The sequence below is a fragment of the Sorex fumeus genome, unplaced genomic scaffold, assembly GCF_029834395.1.
Source record: "Sorex fumeus unplaced genomic scaffold, SorFum_2.1 ptg000072l, whole genome shotgun sequence".
NCBI lineage: Eukaryota > Metazoa > Chordata > Mammalia > Eulipotyphla > Soricidae > Sorex > Sorex fumeus.
In genome coordinates this window covers 62,877,970-62,898,785 of record NW_026606129.1, presented here as the reverse complement: position 1 = coordinate 62,898,785, position 20,816 = coordinate 62,877,970, and the positions used below count along the sequence as shown (strand labels likewise).

Here is a 20,816-nt window from a genome sequence, read left to right as displayed (position 1 = left end):
CCGGAGGAAAAAAAAAAAAAGAAAAAACAGGTTCCAAAAAGAGCCGAGTTCACCCGCAAGTTCCAGATGGAGTAGGTGCCGCATCCCGCCTCCCCCAGATGGAACCCTGGTGACCAGAAGCCTCTACAAACACAGCTCGAGTATGCGGGAATGAGGACCTTTTCTCAAAACCGCGCGGCCGCTTACTCGGCCGCGCGACATCTCTCTATATACAAAGTGATCAATGAGAAGTAAACCACCCAATCTTTCTCCCTGAAAGTCAGAGTTAAGTTTGGAGCACGGCCACAGCCCCAGAAACACAAGGACTTAATGCAGAACCCAGCAGCTTAGAGCAGAAAAGTGAAAGGACTATGCGTTAATCCAGGCCATCAAGTCTGCCAGAGGGGAAAGGGTGTTGCCCCATTCGCCCTCTCTTCTCTGGAAAGAAGGATGGCGGCCGCATGGGAGCCTTGTGGACAGCAGGTATGAGCCGGGGGTGTGGGGGCGACTAAAACCTCATGGGAAGGGGGGCGTTCCGGTCCGTCCTTCACGCCCTACCGAGGTCACCAGTCACCCCCCATGAGCGGCTCTCCAGCACAGCCACGGCCCCAGAAGCACAAGGACTTAATGCAGAACCCAGCAGCTTGGAGCAGAAAAGTGAACGGACTATGCATTGACCCAGGCCATCAAGTCTGCCGGAGGGGAAAGGGTGTTGCCCCATTCGCCCTCTCCTCTCTGGAAAGAAAGATGGCGGCCACATGGGAGCCTTGTGGACAGCAGGTATGAGCCGGGGGTGTGGGGGCGACTAAAACCTCATGGAAGGGGGGCGTTCCGGTCCGTCCTTCACGCCCTACCGAGGTCACCAGTTGCCCCCCACGAGCGGCTCTCCAGCACGGCCACAGCCCCAGAAGCACAAGGGCTTAATGCAGAACCCAGCAGCTTGGAGCAGAAAAGTGAAAGGACTATGCGTTAATCCAGGCAAGCATTTCTGCCCAGAGGGGAAAGGGTGTTGCTCCCTTCCGCCCTCCTCCCTCTGGAAAGAAAGATGGCGGCCACATGGGAGCCTTGTGGACAGCAGGTATGAGCCGGGGGTGTGGGGGCGACTAAAACTTCATGGGAAGGGGGGCGTTCCGGTCCGTCCTTCACGCCCTACCGAGGTCACCAGTCACCCCCCACGAGCGGCTCTCCAGCACGGCCACGACTCCAGAACACAGAAACCAATTTCTTAACTATCTGACTTTCAGTAGAAATACTTCCAGGGTCAATAGGTAAAATAGCAGAAATCCAAAACCAACATTTAATTCTTGAACCCAGCTGTAGAAAGCAAATCACTTCACAATGCTTTTTCAGCATGTCTGATTTGGGGGGGGGTAAACTCTAAATAATAGTGGTGAATCTTTTATTGAAACAATCTAATCAAAGCGGATAGAGTGTTAACTAGAATTCATCTGCCTCACAGGGACGGGGAGGGGTGGGGGGTGGGGTTTTATTGGGGTTCTTCATGGGAAAAAATAAGTATTGGTAAAGGGAAATGTGTTTGATATTTGCATGACTGAGACATAAACCTGAAAGCTTTGTAACCTTTCCCACAGTGATTCAATAAATAAATAAAAAAAAAAAAAAAAAAAAAAAAGAGTAACACCTAAGCACTGCTGTGGCCCCATAATTAAAATAACCAAAAAATAACCAAAATTAAAATACAAAACAAAGAACACATCAACAAATGATATGTTCTTATTTATCTATCTATCTTGGTTTTGAGGTCACATGTGACAGTGGTCAGGGCATACTCCTGGCTGTCTTCAGGGAACAGGGTATGGCAGTGTGAAAGGCCAGTATCTTAATCACTGGACGAATCCTTCAACCCCTGCTCTGTTCTTATTTTAAATGCATATCAAGGGCTGCCACTTTAAAATTTCATCCTACAGACCCACCTTTACTAATCTTTACTTAGAATTTTTATGAAACATTGGTTACCTAGTGGGAAATGAATTTGGTCATAATAAGTATAGTTGGAGAAGGAAAAGGATGAATTTCTGCTGCTCAGAAAGCCATACTCCCTCTGATATTTCTAAGCTATGTGCACACTGGACTGGTTGTACTGCACAATCAGGTGCAGGCACTCAGGTACGCAACAAGTCGTGGATCACTTTAGAAAGTCAGCAGAGTGACAAAGATTGACAATCAGCTCTCGAAGACCAAGGTCATGAATCAACTTGCATTGAGTGAACCCTACCCTCGTCTAAAACCTGTCATTGGAGATAGCAAGCTGAAAGCTGTCACTGAAACGTGTTATCTCTGTGGAAGGCTGTCAGGCGTTGCAAGTGAAGGAGAAAACCCATATCAGAAAGCCCAGTGAATTGCCTTTGGCAGACTTCCGGAATGTGGCACTGAGGTGGCACTCCACTCTAAGATCTTATTACAGTCAGTGTGGCAAAGCTCCTGCCTGCCATATTCAGATAGGCTAAGTCCTAGCATTTCTATCTCCATTTGCCAAAGGACACAAGCATATGAAATATAAAGCAGGGCCGCATACATTCAGAATTTTAAGAACCAGACAAGAACACGTTCGAGAGTCAAGAGATTGGAATGAAAGGTGGATATAGACAGTATTGCCGGAACACACAGTTCTGAGTGACTACCCGGATGGATGAATGAACTTACAAGAAAGGGTATCTGCTGAGAGGAGAGAAGAACTGCTTATGAGGATGTTATGAAAAAGAGCCCAAAGCTGGAAACCATTGTGCTGAGTGAGCAGGAAGCAATTCCATGAACAAATCGGTCATGTCAAGCCAAAAAAAAAAAATCAGCTGTCAATCATTTCAAAGGAATACTGGTTTGAAGAAACAAAGTTGATCCTTCAAGTAGTACATGAAGTCAGTTAAGTTTTAAAGATGGGGAAATTTCTGTGACCCACAGCATGAATGGGACCGAACGGCTGATACTGATGACATTTTACTAGAGATCAAGAGCAGCCAAGGATTCTCAAAAGGATTCCTCAGAGTGATTTGAGTGTATTCTTACCTATCAAGAGAGGAGACACAGAGAGAGAGAGAGAGAGAGAGAGAGAGAGAGAGAGAGAGAGAGAGAGAGAGAGCAGGGTCCAAAGCATTAGTACAGCTGACAGGGGATTTGCCTTTCATGCAGCAAACCAAACTCAGGTTCGATCCATATGGTTTCCCAAGCACTGTCAGGAGCAATTTCTAAGTGCAGAGCCAAGAGTAATTAATTCCCAAGCATTGCTGGTGTGACTCAAATAGAAAGAAAGGAAAGGAAAGGAAAGGAAAGGAAAGGAAAGGAAAGGAAAGGAAAGGAAGGAAGGAAGGAAGGAAGGAAGGAAGGAGAGAAAGAAAACAAGAAAGAGAGAAAAAAAGAGGAAGGAAGGAAGGGAGGAAGGAAGGACACAAGAGACAAGGAAAGATACTAGGAAAGGAAAGAGATTATTAATGGGTCTGGGTTATATCTGTAGCACTGTCCTCCCGTTGTTCATCGATTTGCTCAAGCGGGCATCAGTAACATCTCTATTGTGAGACTTGTAAGTGTTTTTGGCATATCGAATACGCCACGGGGAGTCTGCTAGGCTCTTCAATGCAGGTGAGATACTCTCGGTAGCTTGCCAGGGCTCTCAAAGAGGGGCAGAGAAATCGAATCTGGCTCGGCCACGTGCAAGGCAAATGCCCTACCTGCTGTGCTATTGCTCCAGTCCCTGGGTTATATAATTTTAAAAATAAGATATTGGCACTAACAGATGGAAAAGCATGAAGAGCTCTTGCCTTACATGCAGATGACCTGGCTTTGAAATCCTGTATCCCATCTAGTCCCTGAAGCCCCACCAGAAGTGATTGCTGAGCACATCCAAGAGCAAGCCCTGAGCACTGCTGGGTGTGGCCCCCAAATAAAACAAACAAACAAAAAACGAACAAAACTAAGATTTATGAATGATATTTCTAAAATGAACAAAATTCCAGGCAGCAATCAACAAACATATGACAGCCTGGTTTTGATCATCAGAAGACTAGAAAGTAAGGAATGGCAAGGCATTCTATGTGACATCCTGCCCATAACAACACATAACTGATGGTTGCACACTAGTAATGAAGAGAAAGACAGTGACAAAAACATGGCATTTTGTATTCACAACCCCCAAGGGACAAGTGAGGTGTGCAAAAAAGGCACCAGAATTGAACTGCTGGCCCATATTCATATAAGAATCAACAACAAAGCAAACTCAAGGAAAAGAAGAAATTTTTCTTTTTCTCTACGCAGTCAAGGAAGGAAGGAGGGAAGGAAGGAAAGGATAGAGGGAGGGAGGGAGGGGAAAGAAGGAACTATTTTATATTTAAAAATTTTGCAAATCATGTTTAAATATATAAAAATTCGTACTCCTCCCATAACAAAAAATAAGCAAATAAGTAAACAGGGTGAGGAATATGGCTCAAAGTGATGATCTGAATGTGAGAGTTCAGGTTTGATCCTTAGCAATGGCATCACATGTACCTCCAGGGTACCAAGCTTGGAATGTCTCCTCCCGAGATTTCTCACAGGTATGGCTTACACAAAACAAAACAAGTTGCAAATAATCTTATTAAAAATAGAGCACAGAACTCAAGATGTTTCCCAAGAGAAAAGACAAATAGCCACCATAGATGAAAAGATGATCAATATTACTAAGTGTCAAGAAAGTGCCAAGTAAAACTACAATGATGTCAAATAATTTTTGTTAGAGATACAACTCTCAAAAAGATGTGATCAGAAGTACTGCCAATAATGTGGATAAAGGAAAACATACAGTGACTATGGATATAGTGCGGAGGCCCCTCAAAAAGCTAAAAATACAACTACCAAAAAATCTACATTATCACTTCTGAGTAAATAAATAGCCAGGGGAAGAGAGACCACTCCATCAGAGAAATCCCCATGTTCACTGCAACATTATTATTGCAAGCAAGACTTGGACCCAATCTTAATGTCTCTTAAGGAATGAACAAATAATGAAAATGTGTCACACACAAAATTGACTAGTATTCAGACACAGCAGAGAGAACACCTATCATTTTCAACAACACGGATGAACTTTGAAAGTGTTACGTTAAATAAAATAAGTCTGACAGATAAAGGCAAATTCAATACGATATCGATATATATATGTTTAATCTAAATTTAATATGGTATCTAAATTTAATACTGTATGGGATTACACTCATGTAAAATCCAAAAATGCAAACTCGTAGAAATAAATAAGAGGAGAGATGGCAGTTTCCAGAGGCTGGAAGTAGAGATTAATGGGGAGAAGGTGACGCTTACGGGACAGAGTGCTGGGGACTCCCTCACCGAAACATGTGCTCCAGCACTTTAAGATCACCTCCCTGACCTAAAGAAGTCTAACACTCTTAAATGTACTCACCATACATAAACACTTTACAAAGATCACTGTGATGTGACATGTATGTTAATTTGCCTAATGGTGTTAATCACGTTACAATATATGTGTACCAAACTATCAAGTTATACATCTTAATCTTATATAATGTTCTCTGCCAATTATAGCTCAATAAAGCAGGAAAAAGGTCATTACATCCCTGCCTCAAAAAAATAACATAACGCTCTTAATATGAATTTTTCCTGCATTGAAATATTATGAATAAGTAACACAGCAGTATGGTAGGGGCAGAGAGGATATGTAACTACAGTAACTTAAAGAGTGAATTCTAATCTCGCTTAATTCTAATTAATAGTCATTTCAATGACATCTGGCTAGTGAATCATGCCATAAAGGACAGAAGAAAGGCCTAAGAGTCTCTTCTACACACTTTCCATGTGTTGACTGAATTAATCCTTTGAGGCTGATATCATTTCATTATGCACATCTCACATTTTTCAAAAACTGAGGCACAGTGGCTAAGTCACTTGTACAAAATTACAAGTAATTTTAGTTCTCAAATTTAGGGCTGATTTCAAAGCTTTTTCTCAGTTGTATTCTGTAGAAAAGACTGTACACCCCTGACACACCTGCAGCCAACGACTACTGCCACAGACTCGTGCTTTTCAACCGTGTTGCAACAATGAAGTGCCCGTGCCTTGCAATGCAGCATCACTACTCTAGCCGTGGATATTACTTGCAAGTTATGCTCAAGCTTCAATCATGGGCACAGGAATATTCTGTGTTTCTCTGTGAACCAGGAGAGAAGAGCAGAGCCTACCTGTTTTCCCTGTGTTTTTCATCCAGGTTTTGTTTGAAGATTCATTGTCGAAGCCGTCAAGTTGCAGGTCCTGATACTCTTCACCAACTCGTGCGTGCTGGTCTACAATGTCGATAGGAGACTGGTGTCGCCCTCCACAGCCGATACTAGATGTAACCCAGTGTTCGGGACCATAGGTGCCTATAAAAACAAGCAGCATTCCAAGGGTCAGGGACAGAATACAGACAAGAAGCCAACTACTGCAGCGACACAAAAACGTTTTCCTACAGTTCCTGAGTTTTAAAAGATGGTAGTGCAAGGGCCAGGGGTATTTATAATACAGGGGTATGGTGCTTGCCTTGCTCTAGCTGATTCTGGCTCAATCCCCAGCATTACATATGGTCCCCCAGGATCATGTAGGGTGAGACCAGAAAACAAAAACAATTAAAAAAAACCTAAACACCATAAAAGGAGTAGTGCACTGAAAAATATGTGTGCAAGTTATTGAATTCATAGGGAAAGATTTAAGAAAATAAAGTGCGACTTGGAATAGTTTCACTTTTTGATTTGTAATCAAACATTTGGTAACTCTATCTGTAACCCGATTAAGGAAGTTGAGCAGAAGGGCTGTCATAGCTATTCGCATTTGGAAAAAAAAAAAGTAAGCTTCCTAAAATAAGCAGAGCATTTATTCACATAAAAACAGCTTCATTAATTTAGCAAGTTTTGCTATTGCAATCAGGATACTAAACACAACTTTTTTTTTTCTCAGCTCCTCCGAGTCTGTCAAGTAGAAAATAAAAAAAAAGTAAAAGAATTTCAAAGTAATATGATGCAGAATGATTGTAATCATAAATAATGTTAGCAATGAGGCGCAGTTTTCCTTTGGTTACCTGGGAAAATGTCTCAATCTGGCCAGTTTTGTATTTTTGTATGTAAAGCACTTGCTTCCTGATCTCAAACATTCTTTATCATGGTTACATTTAGCTAAGACTCGGCACATATATGATAAAGAATATGAGGAACATTTATCACAGAAATGCAGGAATGAAGTGCACCGAGGAAACATAACTTCAATGGGTACAAAAAGTGCATAGGTAGAAAAACCCCCTTCTAGGGTTTCCCTTGCTATTCAGAAATACAACAATCAGGGTAATAGCAACTTAGTTGACAGTAAGCACTGAAATTTTTTCTCCTCCCTATATTTAATCTTCTTATTATAACAAAGCAGAAGTATCCCGTTCAAAGAAAAATCCTTGGAAGCAAAGATGAAGATGAATCCACTGTTGAATAGTAGATACAGAATAAATCTAAGCTTTATAATAAATCACAGACTTCCCAACTGATACAGTGCCGTGTGTATTAACATACATTCATGTAGAAGAGCACTCTTGCATTGCTGAGCTTAAAATGTCTTTACGGATCAGTTAGAAGAGGATGAGAGGAAAGTGTTATTATTGGAAAGGGACCAACCCACTTATCCCCAATTTGTTCATGCCTCACCCTAAAGATACGCTTGTATGATTGTGGCCACAAAGACAGCTTAAGGTAACTCTCACCATTATCATTTAAAGAGTCCAGGTTATGTACCAAACCACCACCATACACTCATCTGTCATGATTCTCACCACCTATTACAGTTGAAAGAAGACAAAATGGCACAATGGTGGGGGGGGGGGGGGCGGAGGAAAAAAACAGAAATAGTTTTTGGTCATGGTAAAGAAATTTCCTTGGTTAGAAAAATCAATGGGAACTCGATCACCATATGACTGAAACATAAACATTAAAGTCTGTAAGTCTGTAACTGTACCTCATGGTAATCATTAAAAATAAATAAATAAAATAAATAAATAAAAGAAAAGAAAATCAATGGGAACAGGTACTGACAGGTAATCCCTTACTCTTGGTTACTGACATATAACTTTTATTAGCTCTATGTCTGGATCATTTTCTCTAATCCTTATTCCCAATTATGAGATAAAGAAATTATCATCAATAACACGATAATTTTGTTATTTACTAATTGGCAAAGGTCTCAGGGAACAGCCAAAAGTAATTTACAAATGACACAATACTTCTAGAAGAGTTAGCATTACCAATTTTTCACTGCCGTAGTTCAACTAAATTAAGGGACAGCAAGGACTTTTCAATCATGTTGTTTCTCTTTTGGTCAAATTTCCCTAACACTGTCATAAAGAGTCATAAAGATGCATTTGCATGTAAAATAGCCAAACTAAATTTTCATGTTGTATCAATACATTTGGAAAGGAAAAAAAGGAAAGATGAGTGGCTCCAATGATCTTATCCACTCTTTCCAAAATTTTATTCTACTAAAGCACTGTGAATTACAAAGCTAATCACAGTTGGATTTTTGACATACACTGTTTCATCTCCAATCCTGTCACCAACTTCAAGTTCCTTCCACCAGTGTTCCCAAGTTCAAGATGAGAGGGAACTGGTCAACATTTATAAATAGAGACACCTAATAATTACCCCACTAATTTAAAAAAAAAGCCTGTAAGCTTTGAAAAGTATTTGCCATTCCTATTATTTCTCATATCTTCAAGACATGGGTGAAAGATAATTTAGCACTTAATAAAAAATATAATCAAGATTCATACCAGTGAGATTCATTTATTCACTGGTAACAATCTGCAGATTTAAGCTGACTACATGCTTGCTTCCACACTTCCACCCAATATACATTCAAGTGCAATTTTAATTGAAACTGATCTTCCACTTCAGATTTTAAATTAATTCTTCTTTGGAGTGCTTCATGCTCCAAACACCCTTGCTTTGCAAAAACCCGCTGTGTCATTGAGTGGAGGAAATAGAATACTTTCCCCAAGCTTGCAGGTATTGATTATCTAGTCCCATATTGAAGCACCATTGCCATTCCACACTATATAAATCTCTTCAGTGTTGAGACACTTTATAAAGGAGTGAAAATTATATCATTAATCATTTGCAGTTGTGCGATTCTCACAGTATCAAATGCTTTGTTTTTCCAGAACTTTAAATAAATGCTTTTAAGTAAAAAACTTGATGCTAAATAAAGACTGTGGTTAACTGAAACCAAATCAACATGAAGTCTTCCTCTCATGGTTATATATCTAAAGAAATAAAAAGGAAAAGTCATTTGCACTTTAGTTTTCTCATAATGACTCTTAGAATGAGCAAGCTATTTGCATTTTGGCATCTGGGTCCATTTGAAGCAGCACACCAACTCTGACATGGCAACCTAACGCAACCTAACACAACCTAACCTTACGTTTCAAAGCAGGAGAGGAAGGGGCTGGAGTGAAACCTGCAAGGGCATGTCACCTGCCAAAGATAATTTTCCTGAGGAGAATCATGTACGAATGAGATCTTGGTGGAGACATACTGTTCAAAGAAAGCCTAGACGTACCTCTCATTCAACCGATGACTTAAGAAAGAGTATTTATTCCATCCGTTCACAAATGTATCCAAAACCTTTGGTGATACAATTGATCTTAGTGTAAACATCCTCTTGCAAGGGAGGTGGGCATCGGAAAAGCACAGGTGTTCTGCACTAGCTTAGCAATTTGCTTTTGCTGTCCTGTGGACATCTTACATCTTAACACTCTTTAGTTTACCATTTATTCTTTAATGCCTGTCTCCCCGACTATATGGTAACTATAAGAATAAATGAATCTCCATCACATCCATCCTTACTCCAGAGCCAGCATAGAGTCCTTCATGAGTAACTTGTTAATACATAGGAGGGGGCACGCATAAAATAGAAAGCAAAATGAGAAGTTTGCATCATGGTATCTTCCAATATAACACAGCATAGACTCTGTGCATTGTTTTCGAGTTAATTTTATACTTCCCATCTGCTGTCTTCTAATTAAGTCTTGCTCATTACCTTGATCTCAAGGGTAGGGAAGAAACTTCCCAAGTAAAAACATCTGGGGTTGGAGAGATAGTATAGCAGGTAAGGCATTTGCTTTGCAAGTGGCTGATCCTTCTTCAATCCCTAGCACTGGGTATGGTTCCTTCGCTGTAGGAGGGATCCCTGAGCACACAGCCAGGAGTAAGCCCTGCCATATATGGCCTTAACAAACCAGCAACCAAAAGTCAAAAAAAAAAAAGTTCTTTCCTTTGTTAATATGTTATATCACTCTCAATGGGAAGAAGGTAAAATTAGTGTAAATAGGCACTGGTGAACAAGCTCATCCAGCTCAACTAGGGATTTTAAAAGTGCTTAAACCTTGCTTTTCAATACTTATTGCAGAGCACAAATTTTTTAAGGCTATCTTATATTTTGGAGATTTTTAGAGAGTTCTCTAATTCAAGAAAGTCAAAGAAGGAAGAGAATTTGTCTTGTTAATCATCTGGTACATACAATTTAAATTTAATTGCCACCTCAACATCTACAAGGCAAGTTTTGAATTCTATGGGATAGGGTTGTTCCAGATCCTGTGGGTATGCTCTGTAGAATCTGGCTATCTTGGGCTCAGCCTTCTCATGTGTACAACAGAGCAACTAAGTGACAAGCACATCAATACAGGGTGGTGAAAATTAAAAGAGAGAATCCATAGGAATATCGAAAAGAATGTCAAACTAAAAACTCAGTAATGGGTAGATTTTCTGAGATTAAAGAGCAGGATTATTATTGGTGCTATTGGGTTGCTCTGTGATAAAATGTTTAGCAAACCATCAAGAGTGTGTTTGTACAATAAGGGTATAAAGACGGACAACTATGGGTTAAGAAAAGTGGATAAAAGCATTTTCTGGTAATCAAAACGGATAGCCTCAAAGGTCCGTGAACTCCTCCCAAGAGGACAGAACATAAAGAAGAGGTGACTGACGTATGGGGGAATAACTTACTGAAAGTTAGAGAATGTCCTAAGACCCTCAGATGTCAGATGCTTCCCACGACAGAGTATAGCTCCAGGAGGTGAAGTAAAATCCTAAACAGCAGGAACAAAGAATAAAAAGAAGAAAAATAGGGGCTACAAACACAGTAGCACTGCACTGTCCTCTCCGATTTGCTCGAGCGGGCACCAGTAACATCTCCATAGTGAGACTTGATGTTACTGGTTTTGGCATATCGAATATGCCACAGGGAACTTGCCAGGCACTGCCATGTGGGAAGGATACTCTCGCTAGCTTACTGGGCTCTCCGAGAGGGACGGAGAAATCGAACCCAGGTGGACCATGTGCAAGGCAAATGCCCTACCCGTTGTGCTATCTCATGCCCTACAAACACAGTACAGGAGGGAAGTTGCCTTGCAAGCAACTGACCCCAGTTCAACCTCCAGTACTGCACAGATCCCCTGAGCACCATCAGTGGTGACTCTGGAGCACAGAGCCAGGAAATACATCTAACGACCTTAGGTGCGGCCCAACACCAGCCTCCTTCCCAAAAAACTCCACAACCAAGTGATGAAGAGTAACATCACCTGTAATATCATAAACAGCTGATACAGCAGAGCAAGTAGGACTTACAGCTTTCATGGGATTGTTTCTGAAAATAGATGACCCTATTCTAAACATGAGAAAGGCAGCTGATAATCCAAAAAAAACAAAAACCATTCACATTCTACCAAACACTTAAAGTCATGGATTGAAGAGAGAGTATAAGGGCTAAGGCACTTACTTTGCATGTGATTACTGAGCACACACTCAGGAGTAGGAAGCTCTGAACATCACTTGAGTGACCTCAACCACCCCCACGCCTGCCACCACCCTCAAAAATAAAAGATCATGAAAAACAAGGAAACAGAGAAAAATAGTGACAAAGGGGCAATGGTGTGTTTAACTAGTAAAGCACCTGTCTGCCTTGCAAGCCTAAAGCCGTAAATTTAATCTCTGGCCCCACCAGACACGCAGAATGAAAGCTCAGCAATTCTGCCTTTTTTTTTTATTTTGGTTTTTGGTGGTGCACCTGGTGATGCTCAGGGATTACTCTTGGCAAGGGTAAGGGGACAATAGGGGGTGCCAAGTATTAAACACGAGTTGGCTGTGTACAAGGCAAATGCCCTACCACTCTGGCCCATGCATGCTGCCATCTTTCATTTCTGCTACCACAACTAGTATGTGTGACCTCAACAAGCACCACAACCAATTATTGTATAATCCCTGGTCATCACAGCAACAAAGAGTGGTGGGGTCAGAAAGGGAGGGGTTACATATCAAGAAGACACATTCAAGATGAGAAACGCAGTAAGGTACTCTGAATGTTGGAACCATCGCAGTCATCGGGAAAACTCAAGGGCTCTGAATAATATTTAGAGTGTATTTAATGTAAAACCCAGCTCCCGGACATCTTATTATCTTATTCTTGCTTGGACAACCTGGCAGGCTACCGAATGTAACCTGCCCACACGGCAGAGTCTGGAAAACTCCCCGTGGCGTAGCCAGTATGCCAAATACCAGTAACAATGATGGGTCTCATTCTCCTAACCCTGAAAGAGCCTTGAACATGGCACTTTTTAAAATTCTCAGGGCTAGGGTGAAGGAGATGTTACTGGTGCCTGCTCGAGGCAATTGACGAACAACGGGATGATCGTGATCGTGACTTAATGGAAATTACCAACAGCTGACTCATCATTAATCTTCATTCAAAGGGTCATTCTTTTGTGGCCACTCTGATAACAATGAAGACGTCTATGAGGTGACAGGGAAACCAAATGATGGCTTAAGATTCGTTAAGTGAAAAAAAAAAAGATTTAAGTGGGTTATTTTTTTTTTCTTCTTCTTTTTTTTTTTTTTTTTTTTTTTTGTTTTTGAGCCCATTCCGGCAGTGCTCAGGGCTTACTCCTGGCTTTATGCTTAGGGATCACACTTGATGCAGCTCAGGGAACAATATGGATACTGGATATCAAACTCAGTTATGGGTAAGGCAAGTGTTCTACCTATTGCACTATCTCTCTGGACACTAAGTGGGTCACATTTTTAACATCAAATTTTATTGGGTTTACTTTATTCTGTTTCATTTTGGGGTTTCAACTGATGATGCTCAGGAATTACTCAAGGCAGGACATGGAAAGACCATTTGTAGTGCAAGAGATGAAACCTGGGTCACTCAAGCAGATGGGAAATGCCTTGCCCTGCTGCACTCTCTCTCAGGCCTAAGAGGCCCTATGACGAAGCTAGGCACTAATTTAGAGAGAATGCTGGGACTCCTGTTCCGTTTTGCAGAAAAGATTTTTTCAAAGAGCAAAGCTCAAAGGGAAAGTTTGGTCTTTAAAAAAATAAAGTAAAATAAAACCATAACAAGGCAGTGGGTGTTATTTCATTATTTAAGATTATATAAGAGACTGAAAAATTGGAGGTATTTATCATTTAAATTTATAGTTAGAAAATAACATTATCAACTTAATTTATGGTTATTTGTGCACTAAAAGAAACAACTTCTTCCACCTCAGTGTACTATTAACTAGTCACTCTGCTTTGCTTATTCTGAGTTGCTGCAGTTCAATAGAGTATTATACAGAAGACACATATGTACAGTTGGATAAAAAAAATCATACAACTGGAGATTAATTCCCACTGTTTTTTTTTTAAAGAAGACAGATTTCCCTGTGTTAAAATAATGGCAAATACTGTAAATATGGCCCACATTTGAGACCCCACTTACTGTTTAGTGTCTTGAAGACCAGCATTATAAAAAGGACTTGGGCAACAGCATATATTTTGAGCTCAGACTTTGATATTGCCTTAAAAAAAAAAAAAGAACCCTTCAGAGGCTGGAGCAATAGCACAGCGGGTAGGGCATTTGCCTTGCACACAGCTGACCGGGTTCGATTCCCAGCATCCCATATGGTCCCCTGAGCACTGCCAGGGGTAATTCCTGAGTGCAGAGCCAAGAGTAACCCCTGTGCATCGCCGGGTGTAACCCACCCCAAAAAAACCTTCAAATAAAAATGACAGAAATTTTCTTTCTTGCTAACCTCTGATATAAGGCAATATTAACTGAAAAGGAGAGATAAAAGCACTTCAAACTGATTAGAAACAAGACTTCTAAATAATTTAAGCCCATTGTCTCATTCAGTAAAGCTTGCTATACTTGAAAAAAGATAAAAAGTGCTATTTTTAGACATATACATACTTTTGCTTAACCATGAGGAATTTCAGATATCTGTCTGTAGTTTCTGTTGCAAACAATGCTTCTTTAAATACATAAGCAGATCTTGGCAGAAAATTAGCCTCACCTTGAATTTATTTTACCATAATATATCCAAATAATGGTTTCTATTCACTAATGAAAAGCCATTAAAAATAATGAATTCTGTCTAAATCTAATTAAAAACAAAACTAATATACATGTTATGTGCTGTTTCTAGTCAAATATGCTTATTAATGCCTCCCTCAAGGAATTTGTATTAAAAGTATTACCTGTATGTAGGGATATTACCCTGCATCTTATTGTCTACTTTTAATCAACATCAACAATCCAAAAATATGAGTGCTCATTTTTTAACCTAATATTACAATTAATGTTTTCCCCCCTTCCAAATCTAAAACACATCTTTAAACTACTCCAGTTTTTAATTAAAAAGCTTTATGGGACTTAGGTTCAATTCTTTCACATTCTTCTCTACTGGTAGCTTAATTGCCTTTGGTCTGCTTATTGTTTTGTATATGAATAGTGAATATAGGGCAAATAACCATATTGCTGAGTTCTAATATTTGTGTTTCATTCATGTGTATCTATAAAGTTGTTCAATGTTAACAAGAAAATTTCCTGATTAAGCTAACTAAAGATTGACTCCGGGTTTTAAAAAGGGCATTTTTTGGTTTGTTTTTAGATTTTAGGTATAAAAATTTGGTTCAGTAAAACTCAAAGCACTTTAAGTTCTTTTAACCACCTACAGCTAACAATAAGATCGGAAGAAATACCAGAAACAAAAGACCAGAAATGGGAATTAGTTGGTTTTTTTGTTGTTGTTGTTGCTTTTTTGGGCTGCACCCGGTGATGCACAGGGGTTACTCTTGGCTCTGCACTCAGGAATCATGCTAGGAATCGAACCTGGGTCAGCTGTTTGCAAGACAAACGCCCTACCTATTGCTCAAGCCCCGGGAATTACTTTTATTTTCAAATTTACTTATCAATTTTATCTTTTCTTGCAGTGTTGGACTCAAATCTGGTGCTGCATACATGCAGAGTAAGGGAACTACAGAATTACCACCAGGGTCCAGTTAAATTTTTAACACCAGTTAACCATTTTCTCTAAATTTATAAGGTCTCTATAATAGGATTCAGTGTGCAAAGTTAACATTTGATAAAAACAAATCTCTAAATCAGTGGCCCCAGATTTCACTCCTAATACAGAAATTGTGTCTGGAAACTATTTTACTTTTCTGAAAAAGAAGAGTTTTGAAAAGAATGAAAGTATCAATAAGTAAGTAATCCACGGGAGTTGAAATACAGACCCTCTCATAGGAGGAGAAGGATCAAAAGCCCTGAGTGAGTCCTAATGTGTGTGCAAGAGTGTCAAATGACAGAAGTTTCACCATGAGTATATGTACAACAGAGGTCCTAGAAAGACAGTCTAGTGACTAAGTAGGCAAAGACGCATCAAGGATTGTAACATATCTTGTATTCTACTCCTGACAACAAAATTAAAAAGTCTCTTCAAAAGAGGAATCTACCCACAATCAAGCATGCTAACAAATTATAATAGGTGTTACTCAAATCTGGGTTAATTTACTTATGTTTCAGTTTTGTTTGGCTTTGGGGTCATCTCTGGCGGTGGTCAGGGCTTACTTCTGGCTCTGAGTTCAGGATCACTCTTGGCAGGCTCAGAGGACCATACTGGGGACTGGGGCAGGAACCCAGGTCGGCCATAGGCAATACTAACTCCCTACTTGCTGTATTATTTGCCCTTTTAGACATAGTATGTGATTTGTCTTAGGATGCATCTAAGCCTATATTGTGTGGGTGAGTTTATGAGGGAGAGGGGGATTGGGGATTTGTTGTTTGTTTTGTTTTGTTTTTGCCACACACCTGACTGTGTTCACAGGGCTTACTTCTGGCGGTGCTTAGGGAACCATCTGGGATGCTGAGAATGGAATCTGGGTTTGCTGCATACAAGGCAAGCACCCTAATTACTGTACTCCTCTTCAGCCCCTGCATTGGAACTTTTCACTAAAAAAGTTATTATTCATACTTTCCAGTGGTAAACTATATTATAAACTATAGATAGGCTGGCTCCAGATCATAAAATGTCAACCTTGAAGTGAATTATGTCATTCAACAATCAATGCTTATTTGGCAAAGAATTATTCTTTTAATGTCTCCACTAAAAAAATAAAAAGAAGAATCATCCCAAAACTAAAAAATCATGTTCTGTAATGAGAAGAACTTGGATAAGGAGATAAGGAAAAGAAAAATGATTTCTTTTCCAAGGATGTTAAATAAATATTAACAATCAAGTTCCTCCAAGATGCTCTGGCTATTTACCAATAAAGATGATATAAATTAGCAATGTTTGTTTAGGGTACCAATGGGAACCTGGTGACAGCCTTGTCAACAAATTCGGTCATTTCAGTCCAGTTTCAAATGTGCAAAATGGACTTAATGTGGCAGTGGTGAAGTGTTATAATGATCCTATTTTTTTAGACACAAATCACAGGTAGCATAGCAAGCTCTAAATTTAAAAAAAAGTTCTCAGAACTTCTACAAGAACAGGTTTTGCAACACTGAGGAGAATCAAACAAGCGTATAAAACCTTTTTGTGGTACTTTTTTTTCTTCTAGCTTTTTGGGTCACAGCAGGTCACTCAGGGGTCACTCCTGGATGTGCACTCAGGAATCACTCCTAAGATTGCTCAGGGGACCATATGGGATGCTGGGAATCGAACCTGGGTCGGCCGCATGCAAGGCAAACGCCCTACCTGCTGTGCTATCACTCCAGCCCTTTTTTGTGGAACTTTAACAGAACATAGTCAACATTCAACTACCGCTATATACATTCTTAAAAGTAATCACAGAATGTGTTGTAGGTAAAATTATCACATAGGGCTGGGAGCCCTGGTATTGCTGGAGCACATGCAGGAAGCCAGGGTTCAATCACTGACATCAAATGTCCAACTCCACCCTCAACCCTCTCCTATGTACAGCCAAGAGTGACAACCGAGCACAGAATCAGCACGGAACCATAGTTCCACTAGGTGTGTCCCCCAAACTAAAACAAACAAAAAAATATATATTTATAGAAAAAGCAAGTCCAACAATGTGTGCATGTACAGCATGATTATCTTTCTTTGGGATTCACATCCAAATCCTAAATCCTGGATGGCAAGACATGGCTCCTGGCTGCAAAACTAGCACTGACTGCTATTTTGCAATTAATCACATCCCATTATCTTTGTCAAGATATTGAATCAGGAAGGTATGTTAATATAGATCTAAGTAATTACCACCGGCACTTTTCCTGATCACAGAGGATGGTTGTTATTGTTCAAAACAAACCTTTAGACTTTTTTCTTTTATGCTTTTTACCTTTCTGTTTCGGGGCCACACCCAGCAGTGCTCAGGGTTTCTCCTGAATTTGTGCTTAGGGCTTGGGTTCTAGGTATTGCACTATGGTTGGCTACATGAAAGGCAAGCACCTTACCCACTGTACTCTCTCTCTTGCCTGACCTCCAGACTTTTATACAGAACATGAGGGAAGAATCTACCCTATTTCCAGAATATGAAGGAAAGAGAGGAAGGAAGCATCCTGACAATCAAGAAGAAATGAACTAGAGACTAAAACTGACATGGAAAGAGCCAGGAGTCAAAAATAAATAAATAAGGGTGACAGAACCAGATCACAGTACTGTTGAAATTTTAAATGTTATCCTTAGACCTTTCTTTTAAAGTATTTCTGTACCCACCTTGTTAATTTTATCATATACATGCATATATAAATATAAAATACATCTTGGTAAATTTACTTATATGTGTATGTATATGATATAATCAGAATATCGGTTTTAAAAGGCGAACAGTTCAATTATGTAACACCTTCTACATTCATCACTCAGATGAAAATGTCAAATTATACAGATATGAATGAGAAAAGCGTGGTGGATGGAATATTTAAGGATAACATCTGACTTCTCATCTTTCCTCTGCTCTGCCTCAATAGGAAAAAGATAAACGTGGATAAGAGTTTAAAGATCTCATTTAGACAAAAGAAGAGGAAATAAGTTCTGAGGTCTCTTGTGAAAAATTCTGACTCTTGATAGCCCCAGAAGGAGGAGACAATTCCTGGTAGTCTTGCTGGGAACAGTCGCATCTCTCCAAAGTTTGTGCCTCAGAGATGACACGTACAACACAATGTACATGGGCCAGAGTGGCCCAGATGACTTTGTGTTATCCTCGAAGGTCAGTGCTGCCTCCCGTGAGAAAAAAAAACAAACTGACAGGTGAGATCATGGGGCACTTCCTTTCTCAGAGTGGAAGCCCTTCTTTATGCCACGCAACGTATTGATAACTACTACCTGGTCCAGAGCACAAGATGTCAAAATCATATGCAAGAAACCGAAAACTGCCCAGAGACAGAATTTGGGAGTCTGGTGTTTGGGAGGGCTAATCATCTATAAGCCAACCCACTGACATAAGGACTGAGAGAAAAAAGAAGAAATTAAAAAAAGTTTTAGGAGGCGCTCAACAGCTGAAGGGTGTGGTGTGGAGGGGGTGTGTGGGACTGGGAAGCACTTCAGAGAGTGTAGACAGGATGATTAACACCCTTCCTGCGACAACTATAAAAGGAGGGATAGATGCTCCAAAATGTATTAACTATTAAATGCTATCTGGGGAACTGTCTAGACATAAAGAGCCACATTTATGAGGTAAAGCCCAAACAACATGATGGATTCTATGTCTTTCTGTCATGCTATGAATAGATCATTTTAACGTATGCTTTTCTCTATTCCAATAAATCTGGAGTATAAGTGACATACAATAAAGGGGATCTAGAAAGAAATTGGAGGGATTTAGAAGAAATAACAGTGACAGAAAGAATATAAACAACTCCATTCCACCTCAACAAGAGCCTTCACTAATAGAGATCTCTAAAATACCACCTCAGGCACAGTGTATTTACTTGACCTTAACCTTATTCATTTCTTGTCACAGTACCTGGCCAAAGAGAAAATAAAATCTATGATGTCTGTATTTTTCTATTTTTATCATCTAACACAAAAAAGGAACTTAATTTTTTAAGAAGTCTGTTCCAAAGAGGAAGCATGAAAAGGAATTCACCAAAATCCAAAAAGGTAAAGAGTATTTGATGCAGCACTTTTAAAACTTATTTTAAAACTTTGTTACTGTGTCTGGCATATCGAATACTCTCGGTAGCTTGCCAGGCTCTCCGAGAGGGGTGGAGGAATCGAACTCGGGTCGGCCACTTGTAAGGCGAACGCCCTACCCGCTTTGCTATCGCTCCAGCCCTTAAAACAAAAGGCAAACAAAATATTACAAACCTAGAATTAGACACACAGATCAAATGGCTGAGCACATACTTTGCAAGTTTGAGGTTCACTTCCATCTCTTGTACCATATGGTACCAAGAGTACCACTGGGAGTGACCCCCAAGCACATAGTCAAAAGCTGTTCCTGAGCACTGCCTGGTTTGGCCCCCAAACAAAATTATAGAACCAACGTAAAAGAAGACAAGTCTGAGTGCTCTGCGAAGACATAGTGGAGTTTGAGGCAAAAGGAGGACTAAATAACAAAAAAGATTATATTTGAGAGGAATGCTTCTGTTTCTTGCCATTTCCTTTATCATTGCAATGACCAACGTGTGCATAAGAGTTTCACTGTGTGCTCACCCACCCAGCTAGCGGTTACACACTTAAGTTTTGCTGCTCAAATGGGCTTGCCAATGTATAACTATGTGAAATTGCTAAGGTTTTTGTCAGTCTAGTTCCATCATCAGTATTAAATGTTCCTTAGTTATTTACTAGCACACTATCAATGAGCTTACATCAAGGAAGCACACTATTCATTATGAAAATATTTATTATATGCTAGGTATTGATATGAAAACTTTCTACATGTTATCTTCTTTTATCTTCTCAAAAATTTACTTCAAGTATCACCCAGTTTTTCTGTTTCACAGTTAAAGAAATTCTTAGTAGCTAGGAAACTTGCCATCATGTACTTAAGTGGTGGACCAAGGAATTAATTCCGGAGGTATGGGGTGACTCATACCTTACAACTGGAACTTAAAGCAACAGCATGTAAGCAAAATGCAGCTCGGCACCATTTCTTTTTGTAAATACGATTTCACTGGAATCTCGCCATATACATTAATTTACATATTATCTATGATGATTTTTATGCTATGACACCAGAGATGAATAGCTGTGAAAGAGACAACAAAGCCTAAATGTTTACCATCTGGTCCTTTTGGAAAATGTTTACTAACCCCAACTCCTCAGCACCGCAAAATACTGCTTCCCCGGCAGAAACATAATATAGGTCATATGTACATGTGCATACCCTATGCTCCAGCAACTCTACTTCACACTAACCATTCTAGAAAAATACATATGTATACCAGAAGGCTGATTAAATTTCAACAACGTTTCTAATATGAAAGAATCAGCAATACTGTAAATAACCACCAGAAGGGGCTTACTAAGCAAATTACATCCATTACACAATACTATACTATGGTTCAAAAGGAGAAAC

The 20,816-nt window shown here is 39.8% G+C and overlaps 1 protein-coding gene across 3 annotated transcripts in view; it reads right to left on the bottom strand.

The window, feature by feature from the left end:
* Nucleotides 1-20,816, bottom strand: part of PTPRG (protein tyrosine phosphatase receptor type G) — an 822,933-nt gene that overhangs the window by 352,289 nt on the left and 449,828 nt on the right. For all 3 annotated transcript variants that reach the window (XM_056129040.1, XM_056129043.1, XM_056129042.1), the window contains exon 3: nt 6,180-6,359. In XM_056129040.1, coding sequence (XP_055985015.1) covers nt 6,180-6,359 — 180 coding nt within the window. The remainder of the gene's footprint in view (nt 1-6,179; nt 6,360-20,816) is intronic.